Source organism: Cibotium barometz, chromosome 38 (genome assembly GCF_041138505.1).
Source record: "Cibotium barometz isolate CiBa-2024 chromosome 38, ASM4113850v1, whole genome shotgun sequence".
NCBI lineage: Eukaryota > Viridiplantae > Streptophyta > Polypodiopsida > Cyatheales > Cibotiaceae > Cibotium > Cibotium barometz.
In genome coordinates, this window is record NC_141083.1 from 27,709,636 (window position 1) to 27,720,365 (window position 10,730).

Below are 10,730 nucleotides of genomic sequence, written 5' to 3' on the forward strand. Positions count from 1 at the left end.
TTCGGCTACTACTATTACTAGTCTTAAAGCAAGTATGTATACAAAGTTCTTAAAAACTTTCCTATTTAACAGCAGTAAGCTCATGATAAGGCTGCTTTATATGTTCTAGTATCGTCTTACAAAAAATAAGCATTGTTTAACAAAATATAAGTTCAAGTGGGTAAGATGGCAAAGCACCTTATGGTAGGTTGGGTAGGTGAAACCATGTTAGCCTAAGGAGTGGTTAATATAACCCCTTTCTAATGTGTCCTCACACCACCCAAGTCCATTGGTAAAACTACTATTGGTGTTGAAAAGTGAGAATGGTCCAAGAAACAGTTGTCTAGTCACATCCTACCACCTAGGACACTTATGACTGGTCACTTATCATGGTGTACTTTCATTCTGCATGCAATAGAGAAGAGATAGAGAGAGCTCTTCCACACATCAGACTCCTACATCGCACTTTGTTCATCATTTGGTATCGGAGCATCGATGGTCGCATCACGCAAGGGAGAGATTCAGATCGAAGCTAATGTAGACACCGGGCACATAGGTGTGAGCTGCATTTACTGCACAATAGTAGGAGCTCCTCGGGGCGTGGTGAGAGAAGGCGATTTGCAGCAGTGTGGAGAGAGCTTCAACCGAAAGCATTCACGGACATCTCGGGTAAGAGGTTATGTACTTTTCTGCGTCTGTAGTAAGAGAAGATGAAACAATGTGCAAACAAGGTGCATTCATCGTGAATAGAAATAACTGAATCGACTAGAAGGGGCTGCATAAGCCATTTGCAGGCCATGACCAAGAAACAACAGCGTTTTGCGCCGGTGGCAGCCATAAAGGGTGTCGACCAACGGTGTGAGCAGCAGCGTTTTGTGCTGGCAGCCATAAAGGCAATAATCAGGGGCAGCTATTGAACATAAAGAGGAGCAGAATTTGTTGCATCAGGTCATCGTGGTCACAAGGCGGCAGTATAAGGCAGGTCGGGGCCCAACTTCAGTAGCATAGTGCTCATTCATAGAGCAACAGGGAAGTGCGCAACCATCACAAAATCAGTGGGGGGCAATGGCAAGTGCACTATGTGCTATTCTGCAAGTTTGAGACGCATATGAGATGCAAGATTGATGTGTTTTGATGTCGGAAAGATCACAGATTGTTGTGTTTTGATGTCGGGTAGATCTCGGACAGCTCGGTACAACTGATTTGCAGGGCTTGGTTTACCATTGACATAATTGCATATTACCTTGTTGGGCGTTTTATGCGTTGATGGCTTGTATGCCAATTATAGTGATGTGTTGATGTTGTTTCTTGACGGGATTTTGATGCACGAGGCTTGATAGTTGTTCATGTGCATTGGACCTTTGAGTAGGCAGTTTGGTGCACCATTATGACGGCTTGTTGCCGATTTCCAGGGGATTTTGTGCACATTTTGTTACCTGTGTTTTTTCGCTTCGTGCGAGGATGGGTTTGATGTATTCAAAGCAATTTTGCAAAATGAGGACAAACTTGATGGCTTGAACTACCCGTAGTGGTTGTTCATGGTCAAAAACATACTAGTCAACAAAGGCCTATGGGATATAGTCTCCGATGATGAGACTAGACCGACTGTTGAGTCAGAGAGCTCAACAACTCCTGCGCATGGAGGTGGGAGAGGCGTTCTAGTGCGCAGCTATTGCACCAATGCCTATGGTCGGAGCTACATATGAGTGAGATGGTTAGGTTATGGCCGTGATCACGTTATGCTATAAGCAACATGCCAATACTCACATAAGGTTGTGCAAGATGGCCAAGGATGCATGGGACACTCTAGCTCACATGTTTCATGCCAAGAATGATGTCAAGTTCATGTATTTTCGGAAAAAGTTGTTCCATGACATTGGCATGCTTGAGGGTAACAATGTCACGGATTATGTCACAAAAGTTCGTGATTTGGTTGACTGGGTGAGGTCATAGACAACAGGACTTTGGTTTCCACTATGCTCAATAACATTACTCCATCATTCTCTAGTTTAGTGATAGTGCTCAATCTTGTCGTGAGTTCAGATGAGAATGATGTGGCGAGCTTTGATCATGTTGTCGGGTTGCTTCTTTAGGAAGAGCAATGCATGAAGAACTTTGATGTTTCTCATGGCGCCCGGGGGGGGGGGGGGGGGGGGGGGGTTGGGGGGGGTGAAAGCCTATGTAAGTAGGTACAAGGGAAAAGGCAAGAAACCTATCGAGGGTTATAAGCCGAGATTGGGGGATACATCACACAGTAGTAGTAAGGAATATGATTCCGTGGGTTCACAGAGAAAAGAGAAATATGTCAAGAAACCTATCGAGGGTTATAAGCCGAGATTGGGGGATACATCACACAGTAGTAGTAAGGAATATGATTCCGTGGGTTCACAGAGAAAAGAGAAATATGTCAAGAAATCCGAGAATTGCAACCATTGTGGCAAGCTAGGTCATTGGGCCAATTAGTGCCGAAAGAAGCTTGCGGAGGAGGGCAAGTGCTTTCACTGCAAGAAGCACGGGCAAATGGAAAGAGACTATAGAGGCACATGTCAGAATACGCAACGGAGATGATGACCAGATCTGGGAACACAAGAGCAAAACGCAATGCAGAAAATCACAGCACAAGAGAGAGAGAGAGAGAGATAGAGGCGTGTAACTCTGCTCTATATACACAAAAGAATCTCAAAAAAGGTACAATACTGACAAGGGGGCTGGGGGCCATTTTATATGGCCCCCCAACAGTAGTCGGCTTGCTGTAGGGTAGCCGACAGGACACCCACGACTTGCAAACAGCAGTCGGCTTGCTGTAGGGTAGCCGACAGGACACCCACGACTTGCAAACAGCAGTCGGCTAGCACAGAAGGTCCACGACCTGTCCAGTCCAGTCGGCCAGCTCCAAAATGAGAACATAAACATGCTGATGCTGTCGGCCAGCAACTGGGTCCTCTTGCCATCTCAGGGCTACCTCCCAAGTCACAAAAAATGAAAAAAAATAGGCGAAAAATACAAAGAGTGGAGAAAAATGAGAAAACACCTAATAAGGGTGGGCACACCCACAACAGAGGCCCTGGTGTATAAAAATAGACAGGAGATGACTTCTAACACCCCCTCTCAGCTCTTGGCTGTGAAACCAACCACAGGGAGTTGGGGTGCCGCTTGAGCATATCCTGAGATAGCGACTTCGTGAAGAGGTCCACTGTACTGTCCTCCGTCGAACAGAACTCTAGCAAGATGTCATCAGCAACGATCTGTTCACGAACAAAGTGCCTCTGGATGACCATGGGTTCCTCCAGTGGAAGCCCAAACCTGCAATGCAACCTCTGCATCCTCACCACCTCACAAGCAGCATCACAAGCAGCCCGGTACTCTGCCTCTGTCGTTGACAAGGCAAACGATGACTGCCTCGTACTGCTCCAAAAAACTGCTCTTGGGCCTGAAGTAGATCTCCTCGTGTCCAGATCTCCTTCCCAAACTAAGTCACTCCAACCTTGGAGTCGGACTCCATCAATCAATCCGTCTCCTGTGTACAAGAGTCCATGATCCTTCGCATGCCGCAGAAACCACAAGAAACGCAATCTTGCCTCCCAAAGAGTCATCCGCAACCATGAGCTCAATTGCCTCATCAGGAAGCTCCTGTCCAATCTAGTGTCCATCAACCAGATCAATGAACCATTCTGCTTCTGAGTCAAAGAGGCATCACACTGCTCACAAGGATCAACACCTGTTACGGTGCAAAAACAAGTCCTGGAAACCTGCTGAAGACCACGCAAGGCCTTCGGAAACCTGTCAACTACCCCCTCTGAATCTGGAACCACAAAGCCTGGAAAAACCACCTTCTTCTGCAAGTAATCAACTGCCACCTGCCTGGCTTTCCGAAAGGTCCCCGTGGAAAGAACATCCTCATCTACAGGAGGTTCTTTGCCCTGAATACTACGAGACATGAGAGCATAAGTTACCTGTTCAGTTTCCTCTGACTGATGAATACAAGAACTACCAACATCAGTACTGGAGAGTTCCTGCCAAACTGCTGCCATCTACTGGCAAGCTATCCATCATCTGGTCCCGGAAAGCCTGCACCTGTAGCGTATCCATACTTAAGTGGCCATTACCAGACTCCCACTCATCACAAACTTGAGGACCTGGGAGAGAGAGTGCTGAAAGTTTGTAAACTCCATTCTCCACTCCGCCTTCCCAAACCACCTGGCCTGTTGCTTTGTCCCAGAGAGCAACAAAATGCTCATCATACTCCACCCGTACGCCAATCTTGCAAACCTGATGCACTGACAACAGCTGAAAACCAAGTGACGGAACATACAACACCGGGGAGGAATGCTTCCCCCCTCTGCCATCGGGAACTATCTCCATCCTGTCCCCCTCACTGTGAACTAGGATAGTGGATGTATCCCCAGTAAGAATGTGACCAGAATACTTGCAGAGATCTTGTAAATCTGAACGGGAAGGAGTCATGTGCTTGGAAGCACCACTGTCTAGAATCCACTCCTGAGTATCTGTTGCGGAGAATCCTCCAATCTCCTCCCTGCTTGAAGAAAATGAAACATCGGTGTCCATCACCTCTAGGTGCACAAAAGCCGGAGTCTTCATGATTGCTACTGAGGAATCTTCACCCTTCTCGGTCTTCCGCTTGGGACATTGCCTCCAATAATGGCCTTTCTCGCCACAATCATTACAAGTCCTCTCTGCCTTTAGTTTCTCGTGGTCAGTAACGGACTTCTTCTCAGAAGACTTCTCCGACGAAGCCTTCCCTTTGCCCATGTTACGGCCTTTCTATCGTTGGCTGGTTAAGGCCTCCGAACCTCCACCCTGAGGAGGGTTCGTGAATCGTTCCTCCTGGTCCAAGACCATGGGCACAAGCTCCTCCCACGTGATGGTGCTGAGCCTGCCACTGGTAATCAAAGACGAGTAAAATGTTGAGTACTGAGAGGGCAAATGTGGCAGCAACGTTATGGCCATGTCCTCTGACGATATCTCCTTCCCAGCCTGAAGAACTTCTTGCTGAAGAGCCTGCAGCTTGTTAATATGCTCCCGCATCGTCGACGACTTTGCAGGGCTCATAGCCCACATCTGTACTTCCAAGGAAATCCTCTTCATGGGCGATACCTTGTTGTAAAGAGAGCCAAATGCTGCCATATACCTCTGGCCAGCGTCATATGCTTTACATGATTGATTACCTGTGGTGTGCAGATGAGAAAGATAAACGAACAGACCCAGGCGTTGACACGATCCCACATCTGTGTCTGAGCCTCTCGGTCCTTTCGGAGCGACGGTAACTCCCCTTCCTCTACTTTGTTGGGTGTTGGACTCACACACTCACACACAAACCTGCACATTAGGGTTAGGTGCAGGGTAGAATAGCTCACACATAGAAATGAGAGAGAGAGAGAGAGAGAGAGAGAGAGAGAGAGAGAGAGCCAAAAGTGTGGTATCCACAAAATGCAAGTCAACCCTTGCATGTGTGCCACATCCATATAATATAGAAGTACAAAATGTTATATGTTAGAGTGTCCTTTCACACTTGATGTCCAAGGGGAAAAAACCACATGGGAAAAAGTGCCCTTGGTTAAGCCCTGTTCACACATAGCACTACCATAAGTGAGCATATGCCTACAAATCCCCCCTGTAGTGGAAGTGTGAACCTGTACAAGGTAGTAGATCACTCTCTGTATGAGAGTAAGCCCAAAGCTTTGCGGAAAGCTTCAAACTTTTCTCGAGGTAAAGCCTTTGTTAATAGATCTGCAACATTATCCTGTGTAGGGCAGTAAGATAAACTGATCTCCCTTGCATGTAGCCTCTCTCTGACATAGTGATAATGAATCTCAATGTGTTTGGTACGTGCATGAAATACTGGATTTCGTGCCACGGCCATAGCACTCTAGCTATCAGTGAGAATGGTGGTGGGTGTCTGCTGATATGAGAATATCGGCATCGGTTTTCTTCACATACAATGTGCTTTCAGCTGGACTATTCTCATAACCTTGGCTAGTTAGATGAGCTGTATCTTATCATACCAAGCCCTTGGAGCTTGCTTTAACCCATACAATGCTTTGTGTAACCTACATACTTTATGTTCCTCACTAGGAACTACAAAACCAATGGGCTGATTTACATATACTTGCTCTTGTAAATCCCCATTTAAGAATGCAGTTTTGATGTCCAATTGATTCACTTTCCATCCTTTATGTGCAGCCAATGCAATCACTGATCTTATTGTGGTCATTCTCGAAGTCGGAGCAAAAGTCTCTTCATAATCTATTCCCTTTTTCTGGGAGTAGCCTTTAGCCACAAGTCTTGCTTTGTACCTGTCAATAGTACCATCAGACTTTCTTTTGACGTTGTACACCCACTTTGTTCCAATGACATGCTTGCCTTTAGGCAATTCCTCAAGATCCCATGTATTGTTCTTCATGATAGAAGAAATTTCAGCTTGCATAGCTTGCAACCAATGCGCATTCTCATGTGCTTCTTTATAAGAAGAAGGCTCTTCTGAATCAAAGAGACCACCCATTGCTAATGCAGACTCTCCACGATGTATATTCAAAGCATGGCTGGAACTAGCCCTTGTTCTACCTGTGAGTGAAGCTACAAGTTTGCTTTCTTGCAAAGTTTTCAGCAACAATCTGACTTGGCTGTGTCTATGGCTGTTTGCTCTTCCCTGACAAGATCTTCCACTTCTTCCATAGAAGGGGGCTGAATGGCTGGCTGTTCCACATGTTCTACGTGAGGATTTTCTTGTGTAGGGGCTGGCTGATTTGAATCCCCCCTAATTGCAATGGGTAAAAGTCCATCAAACATGTCCTGTATGCCTGTATCGTTGCTTTTATACAAGCTGTCCATGGGCTGTTCTGAATTTTCAGCAAATACCACATCAAGGTTGCTGCCATACGTATGTACGGATTCGTACAGTACGGTACAGCCATACAGTACGGTACTGTACTGTACTCTACTGTACGGATCCGTACGGAATCATTCAAAAAATAAATAAAAATATGTGGCGTGTGTGGCGAGGCGCGCGTGTGTAGATAAGCGACCAAATTTTGGGCATTTTGTATGTACTTGCAAAATCGAGTGTCGTGTGTGTACCTGCAAAACTTTGCAGAGCAAATTTTCTCGCTCTCTCTCCCGCCCAGACTTCATCATGCCGCGCAAGACTAACCCAAACTGAGCAATCCACACCAATGTCCTGAGGGTTGTTAACAAACCTTCTCAGCAAGGGTCAGGTACTCGGCTATGGGCATGCAAGTATTGCAGGGAGCAGTACACTAGCACCATAACTCGCGTCATCAAGCACATGACAGGTATCGGGTGCACCAATCAATGTGGTCCATGTGATAAAATACCACAAGCCTTGAGGGACCAATTGATTGCGGAGAATTGTCTTGCAATGGGTGGTGCAAGCAGTGTTAGAGGTGGTGAAAGTACGCAAGAGGCTTTCCATGATGCTTTTGTTGATGTTACAGGTTCAGGTACACTAGATGAGGGTGAAAGTCTTTTGGCTTCAGCCCAATCCACCACAAGCAGGAAGAGGGCACGTATTGCCGATGATGAGGACCTCCTGCCACAAGATGCGAGAGGTACAGGGGAGGCATCAAAGCAATCCACTCTGCGTTCTTGTATCTCATCACAAGCTTGGGTAAAGGAGCGGCAAAGGGTGGCAGAAATGGAGATTTGTCGTACTCTTATTGAGTGTAATATATCCTTCAATGTGTTAAGGACAGACCAATGGAAAAGAATGGTGAAAGCAATTGCGCAGGTAGGGCCTACTGAGACGTGGACAGGTCTTGAGTATACGAAGATGCGTACATCCATGTTGGATGAGCAGAAGGCCTTGATAGACAAGGCACTCACTCCTGTGAAAGCAGGTTGGCAGGAGTTTGGATGCACTATTATTTCAGATGGGTGGGCAGACATTCGCAAGAGGCACATAATCAATATCCTTGTGTCATCTTGCTTGGGCACCTATTTCTTGCGTGCCGTGGATGCAGGGAGAGCAGGAGACAGGATCACAGGGGAGTTCATTTATGGCCACATTCGACAGGCTATCCTTGAGGTTGGGGAGGACAATGTTGTGCAGGTGGTGACCGACAATGCCTCTAATTGCAAGGCAATGGGTCAAATGGTCGAGACAGAGTTTCCACATATAGTGTGGACTCCATGTGCTGCCCATTGTCTTGATTTACTTATGGAAGACATTGGGAAGCTTGTTTGGGTGCAGCCCATTGTTGCAGATGCTGTAAAGATCACCACCTTCTTCCGCAAGAAGCATCAGGCTCTTGCCATCTTTCGGAGCCATAGCCCTTTGGATATGGTGAGACCCTCCAAGACCAGGTTTGCCTACATATTCTTGGTCTTGGATAGGCTCTACAAGATAAGAGATTCACTATCATCAACAGTTGTGGATCCAAGGTGGCGACAGATGCATCATTCAGAGGATGAGCGTACAAAATACTTGCAGAGGCGGATCCTGGATGATGATTTTTGGCAGCAAGTTCATAGCCTTTCAGTTGCACTTAAGCCCGTGTATGTCCTTCTCCGACTTACAGACATGGAGGGCTCAACTTTGGGGCTGGTCTTTTATTTGTTTATGCAAATGAAAGACCATGTTGCTCAGTGCTCCATGATGACTGCTCAACGGTAAGCAATAGTTCTAATTTCCTCCTCTTTCTTTGATTTTTATGACTTCTCGATTCTCGATTCTCATGACATGTCAGGACTGACATGTGTACACTTAGCACTATAACCTAAGACATGTATTTTCAATCTCTCATTTTCAGCCGAGGTGAGATCTTGGACATTGTAGACAAACGGTGGACATTCATGAGCCGTCCCATCCATGCGATGGCTGCCATGCTTCATCCTCTCTACAGGTCGCTAGAGCTATGGAATAATACTGCTTTGAGCATGAAGCAGTTAGAGTATGTTGGAAGGATGTTCTCAGAGGAGAAGCAACTTCAGATCGATAGAGAGTTCACCAAGTAAATGAGTGGTATTGGTGCTTCATTTGCGAGACCTGTGTCATTGAGGAAGGAAGCCATGAAATTCCCTTTGACATGGTGGCACTCTTATGGAAGGGTTGGTCTTCCAAACCTTTCACGCTTTGCTCTTCGTGTTCTATCTCAGGTAACTTGTAATTAATCTCTAAAGTATAGTCTTCGGAAGTGAAGCTTGATGTTTTAGCATTAGAAGATTTACAAATTTGCTCGCATTGCACTCATTTTTGCACAGGATTGCTCAGCTGGAGCATGTGAGCGGAACTGGAGCTCATCCTCTCTTATATACACCAAGATTCGGAATCGCCTTAGTACTTCTCAATTAGAGAAGTTGGTGTACTGCAGAGCTAACATGAGGCTCGTGCGAAGCTACCATGCTTTGGGGTCACCGAAGTAGGTATAAATTGGAATTTGGACTCAAGAAGAACTTAGAAGTAGAAATTTTTTTCTAGTTCAATGGATATCCAATATGCAATTTGTGGCATGTTTAAACAGGTTGATCCAACACTACACAAATTGGTAGATGAACCCAGCCCGGAGCTTGTGGATTGGCAGATTAGAGATGAGCAAGATGAGATTTTGAGAGCTTTACATAGAGAGCTTGAGAGTGTGGATCGTTGTGTGACCCGCTCACGTGCACGATCTCTCAGCATTCCTCTACGCCAGGCAGCTCCAGATCCAGGCTCTGCGAGACGAGAGAGCATTCGCAGGGGAAAGCTTCCAGTTCGTTGCACCCAGCAGAGGCGTGCAAATGAGGCTGTCAAACTCATTCACACTCAGATCCCCGAGGCACATGACGAGGATGCACTGGAGCTTGTTGTTGCTGAGCCAGAGTTCGATGAAGAGGGCAATGGTATCAATGATGGAGGCATGCTCTCTTCAGAAGACATTATCTTCATCTGATGATGAGATTTGAGACTCTTGCGTCTAGAGTCTAGACAACTGTAGTGTTTCATTGTTTTGCTTTTTGCACTCGTGGACCAGGACATGTGCTGTAGACATGATATTTGTACTCTCTTTTATCATCTATGACTTTCATGGTTCTTACTTATATCACTATGACTGTTGACATGAGGTATTGTGTAATGGGCTTGGTAACTGATTTAAACTTTAAGTAGCTGTAAATGCCTTGTCTCCACTACGGTTGCTCGATAAGTTTGCTCTTGTTTGCTCTTCCTGCAAGAGTAAACCCATGAGCTCTTCAAAAGTGACGGGATTACTACCTCCTCTCATTGAGAGGTTGAGAGAGGTGTGAAAGCCCAAGTAGGAAGGTGGTAAAGAATGAAGAGTGTTGGTGACCATCTGTCTGTCTGGGATAACCTCATCAATGTTGAGCAATTGTTCCTGCAAATCTTTCACTTTGGTGAGATGATCTGCCATGGAGTCACCCTCATCCATAGAAAGAAGATCCAATTGCCTCTTCAAGTAGGCAACTCTTGCCTCGTTGCGTACCTGATACATTGCTTCCAATGTGTCCCATGCAAGCTTCGATGTCTTGCAAGAACGAATGTGCGGAATAATAGTCCTTTTCACTGAAAGGGCTATCAATGACATGGCCTGTGCATCTCTAGCGTCCCATCTCTTCTGCTCTTGTGTGGGAGCAGGTTCTACATCAGGAGCTCTTTGAGCACCTCCCCTTTGAGGCGTGGCTGGCTGTATGGTAAGTGGGCGTGTGTCATCACCACACATGATGCTCCAAAGCCCTTTGGCTACCAGCAAATTACGGATCATGAAACTCCAGAGGGAATA

General features: G+C 46.1%; 1 protein-coding gene across 5 annotated transcripts; it reads left to right on the plus strand.

Moving 5' to 3' along the window:
* The first annotated feature begins 383 nt into the window (after positions 1 to 383).
* LOC147616545 (uncharacterized) lies at positions 384 to 9,849 on the plus strand. 5 transcript variants are annotated; one of them, XR_015262511.1, is made up of 3 exons: positions 384 to 648; positions 9,227 to 9,378; positions 9,477 to 9,849. XR_015262511.1 is itself a non-coding variant. In XM_086777611.1 (3 exons), the coding sequence occupies exons 1-2, from the start codon at positions 475 to 477 to the stop codon at positions 9,376 to 9,378; spliced, it is 336 nt and encodes a 111-aa protein (XP_086633737.1). In that variant the 5' UTR covers positions 384 to 474; the 3' UTR covers positions 9,477 to 9,849. The 5 variants fall into 5 exon arrangements, 2 of the variants coding, with proteins under 2 accessions (XP_086633737.1, XP_086633738.1); XM_086777611.1 differs by having other exon boundaries at positions 9,217 to 9,378; XR_015262509.1 differs by lacking the exons at positions 9,227 to 9,378; positions 9,477 to 9,849 and adding an exon at positions 752 to 2,100.
* The last annotated feature ends 881 nt before the right edge of the window (positions 9,850 to 10,730 follow it).